At 49.6% G+C, this 14,732-nt stretch overlaps 1 protein-coding gene across 1 annotated transcript in view; it reads right to left on the minus strand.

The window, feature by feature from the left end:
• Positions 1–14,732, minus strand: part of Uck2 (uridine-cytidine kinase 2) — a 74,401-nt gene that overhangs the window by 8,866 nt on the left and 50,803 nt on the right. The window contains exons 2-4 of the mRNA XM_045132745.1: positions 11,467–11,626; positions 10,073–10,169; positions 6,691–6,833 (exon numbers count right to left, since the gene is read on the minus strand). Coding sequence (XP_044988680.1) covers positions 6,691–6,833; positions 10,073–10,169; positions 11,467–11,626 — 400 coding nt within the window. The remainder of the gene's footprint in view (positions 1–6,690; positions 6,834–10,072; positions 10,170–11,466; positions 11,627–14,732) is intronic.

Consider the following 14,732-nt stretch of genomic DNA (forward strand, 5'->3'; position numbering starts at 1 on the left):
CCAGACTAGCTAGACTGCCCACTTCGGAGTTCTCCTGACCCCCCCACTGGTGGCTCCAAGCTCGCTGGGGTCACAGAGACGTGTGCTGCGTGCATCTGGCTTTACGTGGGTTCCACAGATGGAAACTTTCGTGGTAGGTAAGCACAACAAGCGTTTTAACCACTATCTCCCTGGCTTCTAAACACTTTTTAAAATCTAGTATTTTGTCAAAAACTAGAAGAGACCAGCTGGAGGTATGCTGGAAGCCTCCTCCCTGCTGACTAACGGTCAGGAAGCTAGAAAGAGCTACACAACGTGTTGGAGGAGAAAGGTCACCAGCAGTGTAACCAGCAGTGGACCCTGCAAGCTTTACAGCTGGCAAGCCAGGCTAATTGGCACAACAGTGGCATGTCTGTTATGGGACAAAACAATTGCTTTCTGATTGGACTTGAGACCCACTTCATGGAAGGCAATTCCTGCCTAGTACTGAAAACCTAATCAAAAGTCTATGGCTTGGGAGGTTATAAGACCTAGGTGGGAAACTACTTCTATAGTCTGGCTGCATGCATTATGCCCACCGAACTGCCCATCTATTACTGTTACTCTCATTTTTGGTTAGAGAAGCTTGTTTATTCAGATGGCAGTGACCAGTGGGGGTTACTCAAAAAAAAAGTGCTAAGAAGTGACAGTGGAGCATTTAACACCAAGTGAGACATCTCTATCACACTCTCCAAGGCTAAGGGACCATTGCAGAACAGGTGGTACAAAGAATGTAAGAGCCAAAGGAAGGGTAGGCCTGCTTACACTGCTGTCTTCCGGACACAAAGTGGCCTTGGTACTCATGACCTCCCAGTGGCTGACCCTGCCTCCAAACAAGGCCTGCCCAATAAGGGGGATGGGTGGGGGATGATGGCCTTAAAATAGAAGAAACTACTTGCATGAAGAAGGAATTCAGTGGAGAGAGGATGGTAGGCAGGGATTATGATCACAGTAGATAGTAGGTTGTTTGTATTTATGGAAGTTCTCAAAAAACATTTAAACAAAAAATTAGAAGAGGGTTAAATCATCCTGGTTCTGTCATTGTGTTCTGACCTCCCTGCGCCTTGGCGTCCCCTGGAGGAAGGTCTTCTCAAGCAGCACGGCCCTCCCCACCGCTGCCAACTTACATCTTATCACCAGAGGGTCTCACGTCCACCACAACACTTGCACTGGTCCTTCGACTCCTCAACCTTCCTCAGGTAACAGACTCAAGTGTGGAGAAAACTGCACTGTAAGCAAACATGAGGACTAGACTACCCGAATAAATTTCCAGAAAGCTAGAGCTCTAATCGTTATGTGTGTGTACACACACACACACGCACGCACACACACACACACGTATGTACTTGCCAGGAAGGAGGGGAAGCATCTTTAGTTGTACCATAGACAAGGCTAGTTGAATAGCAGAAGGCTAGAAAAATGTCAGGAATAGGGAGGTGCCTTGCTTACCAGGCTGCCAGGCCTGGGTTTAACTCCCCAGTGGCCACAGAAAGCCAGACGCACGAATTGGTGCATGTGTTTGGAGTTTGCAGCAACAAGAAGCTCTGGTATTCCCTCTCTCTCTCTCTCTCTCTCTCTCTCTCTCTCTCCCTCCCTCCCTCCCTCCCTCCCTCCCTGTCTCTCTCCTGGCAAATGAATTTTATTTATTTATGTATTTAAAAAAAACTGTCAGAAATAGTACCATCGACAGTCGGATACCACACTGCCCCCAGCTCTTCTTCAGAAAACGGGAAATAAATGGTTGTTGGTCAGGACTGGCCTCGCCCTCCCCAGCCACGCAGCAGCACCCCCTCCCACCAGGACCTGCATTTTCCCAGCCCCTGCTCCTGCTGCCCTACAGATGCACCCACAAACCACCTGAAGGCAGCCATGTGTGCCCCCGTCGACGACACCCGCCCCCGTGAGCCCCTGGGCCCTCAGGCACATGTAACTAATGACTTCTTCAGATAATAAAGCCCGAGGAAAAAGGAGTCCAGATCAAAAGGGAATCAGAGCTGCAAGAAAAGCAAATGCTGCGTCCCTAGAGCCTGGCGCTGGGCTCAGATCGCCAGAGCTCTTGTCAAGCAGCTGCAGTCTTTCGCACTGCAGGCAGCTTTGACCTTCTACCTCCTGCACCACCTCACATACCTGCGCACACTCCCTCACAGCCTTCCTGCTGCCTGAGCATCGGGCACCCTGTGTCTTTGCACACCACCTCACACTCATGCACACACTCCCTCACAGCATCGGGCACCCTGTGTCTTGCATGCCTGGTAACTCCACCTGCTAGGAGAGAAGCCACTGGTCACACAGAAAGCAGGTGTGGGGAGGTGACAGTCACAGCGAGTCCACTTAGGAGACCAAATGCTGGATCTTTGCTCTCCCTTTTAGCAAGCTGGATGTGAATCCCGCCCTGGAAATTCCTGCCTCTCTTACTAAGGCCCCACGTTACCGCTCATCTTCTTTAAATCTTCATTTCTTTAACCAAAAAGAGCACATTATAAAGTTATTCCTTATTCCCTTTTTTTTAAATAAAGCTAAGGTCTCATGTAGACCAAGTTGACCTCAAACTCACTATGTAACCTGGAATTCCTGACCTTGCTGCTGCTACCTCCCGCAATGCTGGGATTGCAGGCGTGCCCCAGCACACCTGGCTCTTATGCAGTGCGGGGCCCTGAACTCGGGCTCGTGTTGGCAAGCTCTCCACTGACTGAGCTACACGCCCAGCACTTGCAGTACTCTTCAGGAAACCAGAGCGAAGCTTCAGCCCTGGAGCCAACACCCAGCACGTACTTAACAAGACCGCCCTAACGGCGAGAGCGGCAGCTGCAGAACCGGGGAGGCTCCCGCAGACCAGTGCGCAGAGGCCAGGAGAGGCAGCTGGTGCGGGAGCAGCAAGCGAGGACCACACTGCCCTGCAGAATGCCAGACAGGCACTCCTCAGCACAAGAGGGATGGGCAGGACACAGACAGAGGCAGAGATGTATGTGTTGGGAGAGGGGGACAAATAGGGAAGAGAAAAAGGTCACAAACCAAGGCAACAGATCCAAGAGTGGCCCAGTCTTCAAGGCAGTTGTCACCTCAAGTAGACTAGGTTTGTTCCATTGGCCAAGGACATCCCAGGGCCAGCCTGCTCAATGCACTGAAATGCCCTACTCCTTGGTCACAGCCAAAAACAGACCCAGACCCAGGACTGAGTCAGAACAAGGTCTTGGCACAAACCGACAACTCCAGAAAACCAACCCCCATTTTCTGACCCCTTGACACCACCCCCCCACACACACACACACATGCTAGACAGGACAGGCCCTTCCACGAAGGACAAAATAAAGGGCAGGAAGCAACAAGTCTGCCCACACCCTCTGCCTGGCCACGCACTCAGTCCTTCCAAACCCAGCTAAAACCAAGGGGCAAGTATAAAAGGACACACACTGTGGAGATGGAGCCACCATGGGTAAGCCAGCTCACTCTTTGAGGAAACGTAGTGCATTATAGAAAAAGAAATGACAGAACCCCCAAACGCCATGTGCATCAGACACAGGTGAGGCAGGAGAGCTGAGGGGTCCACCGCCCTAAATGTCAATGCCCTCCGGCCCCTCACCACCGTCCTCCCTGTCGCTGTGCTCAACGGTAGGCAAGAACAGACAGCAGAGAAGGAGGAACCCGGGGAACCAAGTCCTTGAGTACATGGGGTTCAGCCCCCGGGGCTGCAGGGCTCGCAGACAGATCCCTCCCCCGTGAGGCCTCCCTGGGAATGGGAGATGCACAAGTCCAAAAGTGTGTGGCAGGCAGAGGGTGACCATGTAAATCCCACCCAGCCCCGCGGATGAGCCTTATAACCAATCACCCTCCCCACCCTATATACAGTGCCCTGCACCCCACAAGGCACATGCCAGGCATGGCTTTTGTCCTACCTGGACAAAGAATGGACAAGTAATAAATATCACGTGGGAAAGTCCCAGGAGTCCACTAAGAACGTGACTCAGCAGTGGGTGGATTGTGGATGCAGATCTGAAAGAGGGAGGCAGTGACCTGCCCAGGCAGCAAGAGGCAGGCAGGGGCTGGCCTCAGAAATCCCAGAAGGGGAAGGGGACTGCTGGGCCCCCTAGGGGTTTCCTTGTTTCATTTCACTTAAGGATCCCAGGCCAAGAAGGGGAAAGGAGAATGTTGTGCTTACCCTACACCATGATGACCTGTCTAGAAGTCAAAGTCAAGACATTTCCAAGGGCTTTGCTCCCCCCAAACCTGGCTCTAACTTCTTAGAGACGGCCTTGTACTCCCTCCTTCAAGGCCTCCTAAGACCCTGTACCATCTGCTGAAACATGCTCCTGGGGTTGTGGCCACACCACACTCTCTCTGAGGCCCTGACAGTCCAGCAGAGAACTCTGGGAAACGGAAAGACACCAGCCGCCGCAGCAGCTCCACGTAACTGCCAACTAGCGCACCACTTTCCCTGCATCGTCTCTCATCTTCACAACTATCCTGGGGACACTGAGTTTTTACATATAACAGTGCAATAAAAAAACAAGATTGAGGGCTGGGGAAATGGTTTAGCAGTTAAGGCATTTGCCTGTGAAGCCTAAGGACCCTGATTCGATTCCCCAGGACCCATGTAAGCCAGATGTACAAGGGGACGCATGTGTCTGGAGTTCGCTTCGCTTGCAGTGGCTGGAGGCCCTGAGGTGCCCATTCTCTCTTTCTCTCTGCCTCTTCCCCCCCTCTCTCTCAAGTAAATAAGTATTATTTAAAAAATAAAAAAAAATACTAATAAAAAACAAGCTTGAAAGAGGTTAAAACACAAGCTGGACACAGTGGCTCACACCTTTAATTCCAGCACTCGAAGAAGGATCACTGTGAATTTGAGGGCACCCTGGTCTACATAGTGAGTTCAGTACAGCCTGGGCTACAGAGTGAAAGCCTGTCTCAATGAAGAAAGATGGGGGGGGGGGTTGAGGGGAGTTAACACACATTTGCCCAAGGCAACACATCCAATGAGTGGTCAAAACAAGATCTTAGCCCCATTCTACCTGGATCCACAGGTTTTGTTTATAGTGTGTTTGTTGTTTTTCTCAGTACAACCTGCTGCCTCCTTAATTTGACGACAATAGCAACACTGGAGCAGTCAGGCAAGGCAGGGTCTGGGCTTGTGGATAAAGTGTTAAGCCAGGTTCTAGGGCAGAAGTTTGAGCTTCGAATATCTATAAGACACTACAAAACTCAACCCAAGGGCCACCGATGTCACAAAGCTAGCTGGGGAGTCTGCTGGGCTGAGACATCTTCCCATCGCACAGCACCACCTGCACCCCCCCGCTTAGAGACCCCAGTGTGCAAATATTAGTGACTTCAGTGAGTGTACAAGCTATCACTCCTTGCCAGAGCCAACCCCTGGACGAGTCTGTTTTACTGGCCCCCTGAACAGTACTGCTAGGGTGAATAAATTGTTTCATGAACTGAATATAGTAATTACCCAGATGTTGAGAACACAAGACTCTCGGTCCTGGAGAGTATGAATATGCCAATAATTCATTCTGTTGTTAGTAGTTAACCCCATCATTTCCTGCACCTGTCTCCCGCAAACCTTAGTCACCTTTTATCCCTCGTTTCTGATGCATCCATCCTTCTGCCTTTGCCAATTTTAACTCTGTTGGTAGCGTCTTTTTTTTTTTTTTTTTGGGTTTTCAAGGTAGGGTCTCACTTTAGCTCAGGCTGACCTCGAACTCACAGTGATCCTCCTACCTTTGGCTCCTGATGCTGGGGTTAAAGGTGTGTGCCACCACGCCCAGCAGCTTTATCTCTCCATTCCTCTCTCAGGCGCTGCCTCTAGTTTGGATGGGCCTCCTAGCTACAGTCTTCACTGACGCATCCCGTCTGAACTGCCTCCAACAAGAGCAGTGACCGTGTCACTGACCCTGTGGCGGTTCTCCACCGCCTACCAGGAAGGGAACCTTGAGTGTCTGTCCTAATGACCTGGCTTAAGCTCCCTTCTTATGTCTCCCTGTACTCTCTGGCCACTGGCTGTTCTCAAAACAGGTGGCGCAGGCACTGTGTGCCTTCTCCAGTTGCATGTACCACACACAGCCTCGCATCGCCTCTGCGTCTGCACCCTCTTCCTCCTGGAAGCCAGTGGCTCAGTGTCTGCAGAGCCCAGCTTCCCATTTACTCCGGTGGCTTCCAAGGCACCCGGGCTTGGTGCGAGCAAAGGTCACGCCCAGAAAGGGCTCTGCTCCCCGGCTGGTTAGAGAGAACAATGGCACAGAGATGCACATGTTGAGCGTGGCCACCCAGCAACTGCAGCCCTGGAGACTTCTGTCTACAGATGTCCTACAGATGCTGCCCAAACCAGGGCACCTTTATTTTGATGCTTTATTGGAAAATCATAAGGACTTCGGTATTTAACTAGACTTTTCCCCAGTGAAACTAGAATATCAGCTTACTCAACCTCAGTGACCTCACAAGCCTTTCTTTAACCAAAACAGTTACATGACTAATCCCTTCTCAAATGTCACCATACAGCAGGATGTCCTGAGGCTGGCTGACTATGCAGCCAGGCTGGGTCACAGGGCCACACAGCTGCCTAGGAAAAGGTACAGACTTCAGATTCAAGGAGGGCATGTGCCTGTCATAAGCTCCCAGCTGCCCTGTCCTCACCCAAGATGGCTGTCAACAAGGCCATCAGCTGCTTTCAGAACATACCTCTGCGGGAGAGCCGGGTGTCTGCGTCTGTATCCACAAAAAGCTTCATCTGGAACAAGTCTCGGACCTCCTGGGAGTAGAAAGCCAGGATCCCTTCAAAGAGCACCACGTCCGCGGGGTAGACAGTGACCGTCTCCTCTTTCCTGCAAAGAAACGAATGTGAACTTGACTTTGCAAGGAAGGAAGAGCACTGGTGGAGTGACTGGCAAGGGAGGGTGTCTGCGGGGCACCAGCAGGGTCCCTCTACAGATTCTGAGCAGGAGGGCAGGGCTCACAGTCCCAGAGGTCTCAGGCTACCACGTGGCCAAGAAGCTGCCACAGCCAGGACAGATATCGCCTCTGAGCTTTCTCCATAAAGCAGAGAGAGCAGGCAGCCATTCTTCTTATGGAAAGATAGGTAGAATGAAAAACGCAGACAGATAAAAGGCGGTAGGTATGACTTCTAGCTCCTCTAAGGCATTTCCAGGAACGCACTCATGCTTAGCGTGTCGGCAACCGGATGCTGTGAACTTAAGGTTCACAAACCCAAGCTTCTCTCCTCTAGACCTGAGGCAAATGAAAGGAGGGAAGGATCAAAAGTAGGGAGGGGGAAGAAAAGTTTTAGAAACTAAGATGAATAAGAGAGGATCTACGCAGAAGCGGAGTCCTAGGTTTTTCTACTTCTTTCTTGGGCCAGCACAGCAGCTAGGGGCTGGTACCTGGGGCCACTGTTCTTCCTGACATGCACCAGGGACATTACATGACCTCATCTGGCCACAGGGCAGATACTAAATCAACAGGACTTCCAGGTGGAAGGCAGGAGTGGTGGCCTAGCCCTCTGGAGTCAGGAGGATTGCTATGAGTTTGAGGCCAGCCTGGGCCTACAGAGTAAACTCCAGGACTGCTGGAGTACAGTGAAACCCTGCCACAAAACAAAGCAACACAAAACAAAAGTCAGGCAGCACGATTTTGCAGAACCAGGTAGGGAACGACTCCCCCAGGTCGGCCTATTTGTGCTGACAGCCCTTCACTGCATTCTTGTCCCTTGCTTCTGCCCTAACCCTTACTGCTCCCTACTCCCTCTTACTCGGTGAAAAGATTATCGATGTGAGTGCAAGTGTGGCAACATGTATAAGGAGAACCTAATCAAACTCTTTAAGTTCCTTACACACAGCAGGTCTCTGTGCAAACACAGGCAAGTCAGGAGAGACCTCTACAGGGGATGCTGTTGCAGTGTCCTTCAGCAAACACCTTGACTCCCCATCAGGTTGGGCAATTGCTCTGATGCATAAAGACCCATAAATGTTTAACACACACAGCATGAGAGACAGTGATTGTGAGATAAGGGACTCAGGGAGACTCTAGACCCACAGAGCAGTTTAGATGCACATAAAAATCACCCAAAGCCTGGAAAGATGGCTCAGTGGTTAAAGCACTTCCCCACAAAGCCTGAGTTCAATTCCCCAGTACCACGTGAGCCAGATGTACAAAGCGCTGCATGTGTCTGGAGCTCATTTGCCAGAGCTACAGGCCCTGGCGTGCCCATTCTCTCCCTCCCACCCCCCTCTCTCTCTGCCAGGCATGGTGGTGTACACCTTTAATCACAGCACTTGGGAGGCTGAGGTAGGAGGGTCTCTGTGAATCTAATTCTAGGACATCCTGGGCTAGAGTAGGACCCTACCTCAAACCCCCCCCCCAAAAAAAAAATCATCTAAGAGTACAAGAGAAATATCTATGCTTGGTCCCTACATACCCGGCCCCCTTATGGTTGAATGACTCTGGGTCAGTTAAAACTTCACCACTGTGAATCCTCTGCCCTCTGGGGCTGGAAACGTAGGGTTAAAGCTTAGTGTGAGAGTGTCTGCCTAGCCTGTGCAAGGACCTAAATTCTATCCCCAGCACCTCAAAACAAAAGCTCCTCAGCTATTTCTAGCATGCAACCAGAATTAAGAAATACCAGAGGAATGTCAGCGACTGCACCAGTCTGTTGTATTTAGGACAAGGAGGAATACACATACACACACACACACACACACACACACACACACACACACACGGATGGACGAGTGGATGAAATGATGAGTTGCTCCAGGCAGCGCTAGGCCTACACCAAGGAGAAGATAGGAGGGAAACAGGAAGAATGAATGGGCTTCCTGAGAAGCGAAAACCACACTGACAAAAGACAGTAACCAGACTGGGCTTACAACACACAGGCCACAAGATAGTTTTTGGGATGCCTGAAAACCACTAGAAGGAGCCAGGCGGTTTTCCATGAAGGAGACAGTAGCTGCTGCTTGAATGAGTCAGTCACTCCCCTAGACCACATGAGGGTGGAGGTGGGGAAAACCTCCTAAACGCAACTAAACAACAACTTAGGGCTGGAGAGATGGCTCAGCTGTTAAGGTGCTTTCCTGCAAAGCCTAACAATCCAGGCTCAATGACCCAGTACCCATATAAAGCCAGATGAGCCAAGTAGCACATGTGTCTGAAGTTCATAAACCAACGTTTGATTCCCCAGTATCCACAAAAGCTGGATGCACAAAGTGGTGTACGGGTGCACACACACACACACACACGTTCACAAATAAATAAGTAAATCTTTTTTTTCTTTTTTTAAAGAATTCTACTCAAGGGAGAATAGCATAAACAAACCAGGAAAGAAGAATGAAAAGCAGATGAGAGAAACTTTGTGGAAGTCCACAGATAACAGCATTTACTGAGGCCACTACAGGCCCAGGATATGCAAGAAACCATGACTATGCAATATGCCATCCACTACTTCAGCATGTGCCTCGAGTCCCAGGTTGAGCAGAGAGCTCTGCCTGGCCCAGCTGGCCGGCAGGAGCAAGAGAGGACATTCCAGAAACTCCTTCTCCCCACTAGGGCAGGGAAGATGTTACTCTAGTAACATTACTACAACAGAAGCTTCAATGGAGAGAGTGGGTTTGTCTTGACTGAAATGCTCTCTGGATTGTTTAGATTAACTCTGAAATGTGCACCCAATGACTCAAACTCTCACACCTCTCTACACAGTCCAATTTAAAGAAAGTCAGGAGAGTACGAAGAACAGTTTTCATTGCTCTTCTTCTTGCCCCTCATTGAGCCTAACCCCCAGCTCTCATTCCAGAAACAACGAAGGGATGCGACTCAGACCAAAGTGCAGTCCCTTCTCCGATCCCAAATCATGAGCTGTTCCTTCAGAAACAACAGAAACACAAGACCAGACCATTCCTGGAGACATCCCGGTGATCTCCCACCGCTGCAAACGCCCAGCCCATGGAACAGAACCAACTGCTGCCACAGGGTCGCGCAAGCACAGGCCCGAGGCCGAGTGCAGAAGGTGGGGGCGAGGCTGGGGCACACCGGGCACACGTGTGCGCTGGGCATACAGCTGCACACTGACCGTGAATGGGAGACGAAGTCGTATACTGGGATCTGGACAGTTTTTCCTTCGGTGATATCTTTAAGGGTTTTGAAGATGAGTTCATTGTCAAAGGCATCTGGAAAAAAAAAAAAAAAACTGTTAAAACATTTCTCAGTTTTAAAGAAATCTCACCAAAAATCATGCATAGGGTATCCCTAAAAACCTGTGTTGTATGTATGTATATATGTATGTATGTATGTATGTATGTATGTATGTATTTCAGGCTTGATTGAGAGAAGTCCTCAGTACTTTTTGCTAACTCAATGTAACTAACTTCCTTGAACCTCCCTCAAAACTTAAGCTCCATGGTGCTGTCAACACCAATCTCAATGATGGTCCTTTTTGTTTGTTTTTTATTTGGGTTTTGGTTTTGTTTGGTTTTTCTGAGGTAGGGTGTCACTCTAGCCCAGGCTTACCAGGAATTCACTATGTACTCTCAGGATGGCCTCGAACTCACGGTAATCCTTCTACCTATGGCTTTAGCCTGTGCCACCATGCCGGGCTCCCCAAACCAATTATTACCCAAAGCAGAATGAAAGAATCCACTCAGCTAGAGAGACGGCTTAGCAGTTAAGGTACACGGTGGCACAGCCAACGGACCCAGGTTCTTTTCCCCAATTTCTGCATAAAGCCAGATACACAAGGTGGCACATGTGTGGAGATCGTGTGCAATGACTACAGACCCTGGCATGTCCACCCCCCCCAAATAAACAAATAAATAAATAAATAGTATTTTGGGGGGGGGGAGAATCCACTGGATCCCAAAATACGGTGTCATGAATGAATTCTAGAAAACTGCTTTCTTTCCTTTTTTTTGTCTCATGGCATTCCATTCCTAGTATCAACATCTGCCCTCCCTTCTCTCCTCCAAATTCAGCTGTTGCCCTGGGACTGACATGTACTAACAGGAAAGAGTACTTGTGACTAGGGGAGAATTACAGGCCTCATGCCAAGAAGGACTAACTCCAATAATTATGAGAACCCTAAAACAGGTGCTGAAGGAGCGATGAGCCCTTCTGAGCTATCAGCAAGCCTCATTCAGACAGCCACGCTGAACTTCCCCACGCCCTGCCTGCTGGTCAGAAAGCTAAGCACCCGGGCTGTGTGCTCGCACGTGTAGCAGGGAGGAGGGAGTGACCCACGAGGCTAGGTGTGTGCGATCTCTCTGGGGCTGCCCAGGCCCAAATGGGTCATCTTCATTTGATATAGGTCCAAACAGTATGTCTTAAGCCAAGCGCTCTATAACATATGACCAGGCGCATTTTGTAGATGGGAGCAGACTCAGAAGCTAAGCCCTTCCTCATGAACAGTACCAAGCTCCTGCCTACCCCACAACCAACCAAATCCACACACCCTCCAGCTGCCCAACTCACCCGGGTGATCAAAGTTGAACTGGCCCTTCAGGGCTTTGGCCTTCTGCTCAGACGTGAGGACACGGTAAAAGCTATCCTGGCTCAGGATGACCACCTGCTTCTGGTGATAGTCCACCTCGTTCTGGCCCAGGAGCTGCACAATCTTAGCGCAAACGGAAGACTGTAAAGAGACAAGAGGACAACGGGGATGAGAGAGGTGTGCAGAAGGGTTGTGGGGAAAGACACGCACATCCTCTCAGCTGGCACAGCTCCTTAGAAGGAAAAAGAACATAGCAGTTACTATCATGTACGCTTGTTGAGAAGGAGGACCGGGGAGTCCTGAAGACTTTTCCTTCTCCTTCTCCTACTCAGGGCTATATGCAGAGCCGGCTGTAGAGGGTAATGGCCCTACCTTCTCTCCCAAAGGGAATGCTTCTCCATGCTTGTGCCCATGCATGCCAACAGAGCCAATCATGTGCTGAGGGGCCAGAGCCCCTAAGGAGTGCGAAGCGACTGTGCAAGCACAGGGTGCTCCTGGCCCTGCACACCTCCCTCAGTGCCATCAAAAGCCACAGCAGGGCTGGGAGATGGCCCAGCATCAAAGCTGCTTCCTGCAAAGCCTGCCGGCCAGGGTTCAATTCCCCAGCACCTTTGTAAAGCCAGAACTAAAAAGTGGTGTATGTGTCGTCTGGGATTAGTATGCAGTGACAAGAGAACTTGGAGCAACACCTCTGTCCCCAAATGTAAATACACACAAAGAAAAGTATGTTTAAAAAAAGAGGGGAGGGGGAGGAGAAGGAGAAGCCACTGCAGTGAGCGGTGCTCCTGAGTAGAAGGCCAACATCCGGGTTTCATCCTGCCTCTGCTGGCTGCTTGGGCTCCAAACCCCAGCCATGAGCTTCCTCCTCACCTGTACCAAGCCTTTCACAGACATGCACCATCCCATTCAGAGGGATGTAGTAACACAAGCATCACTACCAAAGGACCATTGGTCTCTCAACACAGTGGGACGCAAGTTCCCAACGAGCTCAAAACTAGACGCTTTGTCGTGCTGGTATCTTGCCCCAACTCCTCCCCAATAATATACACTATTTGTAAAAGAGAAATCATAAAAAATGGTGCTGGACAATGGCTTAGTGGTTAAGGCACTTGCCACTTGCTGGCATGTTCTAATCTTCAGGTTCCATGAAAGCAAGCCGCCAAGTAATGCAGGCACGCAATGTTACACGTGTGCACAAGGGGGCGAACATGTCTAACGTGCCTTTGCAATGGCTGAAGACCCTAGCACCAATGCTGTCTGTCTCTCTCTCTCTCAAATAAATAAATAAAAAGAAAAATGAATTCTAAACAATAATGAAGGCTTAATATTTATCAACTAACCCTTTTTTGGTTTTTTGAGGTAGACACTCACTCTAGCCCAGGCTGACCTGCAATTCACCATGTAGTGCAGGGTGTCAGTGAACTCAGTGATCCTCCTGCCTCGGCCTCTGAGTGTTGAGACATCTCTATCACACCTGCCAAGGTTCGGGGTCCACTGCGGAAGAGGTGGCAGAAAGAATGTAGGAGCTAAAGGAAGGATAGGACTCCTTACAACATGCTCCTCCAGGCACAAAATGGCCTGGATATCCATGACCTCACAGTGCCTGACACTGCCTACACAAGACCATCATAATAGGAGGAAAAGATCGTGACATCAAAGTAAGAGAGAGACTGATTAAGAGGAGGAAGTGATATGATGAAGAACGGAGTTTCAAAGGAGAAAGTAGAGGGAGGGAGGGAATTACCACGGTATATTGTTTCCAATTATGGAAGTTGTAAATTTTAAAAAAATAATAAAAAATTAAAGAAAGAAAATAACAAGAAACTGTAACTCAACGCTTATGAAACTAGTTAGCCTAATTATAAGATGTTAAGTTAGAATATTTAGAGAGTTCTGGGGATCAATTATAGAACCCTTGCTATTGAACCTACTGAGCTAACTTTACCTACCTACTTTAACTAAGAAAAATACACACAAAAAAAAGTTTGTGTGCTTGCTTTTTTGAGACAGGGTTTCATAAGGTTCAGACTGGCCTGGAAGTAACTTTGCAGCCAAGAATGACCCTGAACTCCTAATCCTCCTGCTTCCACCTCCTGAGTGTTGGGATCACAGGCGCGTGCCGATCTACCAAGGATAGAATGTCTCTCGGTCTGTGTGTGCGAGTGACCTTTATGTGGTGCTGGGAAGTGATCCCAGGACTTTCTGAATGTAAGGCAAGCCTACACAGTTGAGCCGCATCCTCAGCACCTCCCCTCACACATAAATTTTTATGTTACAAATCTTCATTTTAAAGGCATTATTTCCTTTAACCCCACTGCAACAAGGTATTTTTTTTCCCCAAAATGGTGAAATGAAGCTTAGTAAATCCACCAAGTTAAACCACTTGCTCACTCCACAGCAGTCTCAAACTATCTATAGATTTTCCAGTGCCGAAATACACAATTCTTTCCAGAACTGAAGCAGGTCTGGCATCAGCTCCACTCCATCCATTCTATTCTTGGAGAGCAGCGGCAAGAGAAGGGAGACAGGACAGAACACTGTCCGTTCTGTCCCACTGCGGCCTGAAGCTGCCATTATGTTACATGCCATAGAAGTTCACCTAGCTAAAGGCAGAAGAGATTTCCACATCAAAAAGTGGGGGTGGGGTCTATACAGAAAAGTCTAAACGTTTTGATTATGCTCAAAAGACCCATGTTGTTGAGTCGAGTAGCTGCAGGCAGAGAACACACCAGATGTGCTATAACAATCAACTCCTTTCTCAAAGACTTCCTTTCCGCCTGGGAAGCCCCCGGAGTCCAGGCCCCGCCAGCTGGATTTCCCAGAAGGGCAGCTCTGAGGCTGCGTGGGTGCTTCTTTTCACACAAGAGATGGCTCGCGCAGCCTCAGACACCATCTGGCTATTCTATTTCTAGTGGGTATGTCTTCCGGGATCTGAGCCTTCCATGACCCAGGCCAGTTCCAATAATGCTGAGTGAGCAGATCAAAACGAGACCAGCACAGGGCTCCCGCCTCTTAGCCCTGCACCCTCCAAACCTGCATGTAGCTGCTCTCTGCAGCCATGGCCAAGGCTGGAGCACTTGGACAGCGCCACCCTTGGGAAGGCTGCAGAATGGAGGTGTCCCCAGAGGAATGGGCTGGCAGTTCTCACCAGCAGCCTCACAGAAGAGTTCTGGCTAAGGGCCACACTACCCATCATTCCCAGGTCCCATCAAGTTGCCCGTTATGTTCTGGCGAATCTGCTTCAGAA

Source organism: Jaculus jaculus, chromosome 1 (genome assembly GCF_020740685.1).
Source record: "Jaculus jaculus isolate mJacJac1 chromosome 1, mJacJac1.mat.Y.cur, whole genome shotgun sequence".
NCBI lineage: Eukaryota > Metazoa > Chordata > Mammalia > Rodentia > Dipodidae > Jaculus > Jaculus jaculus.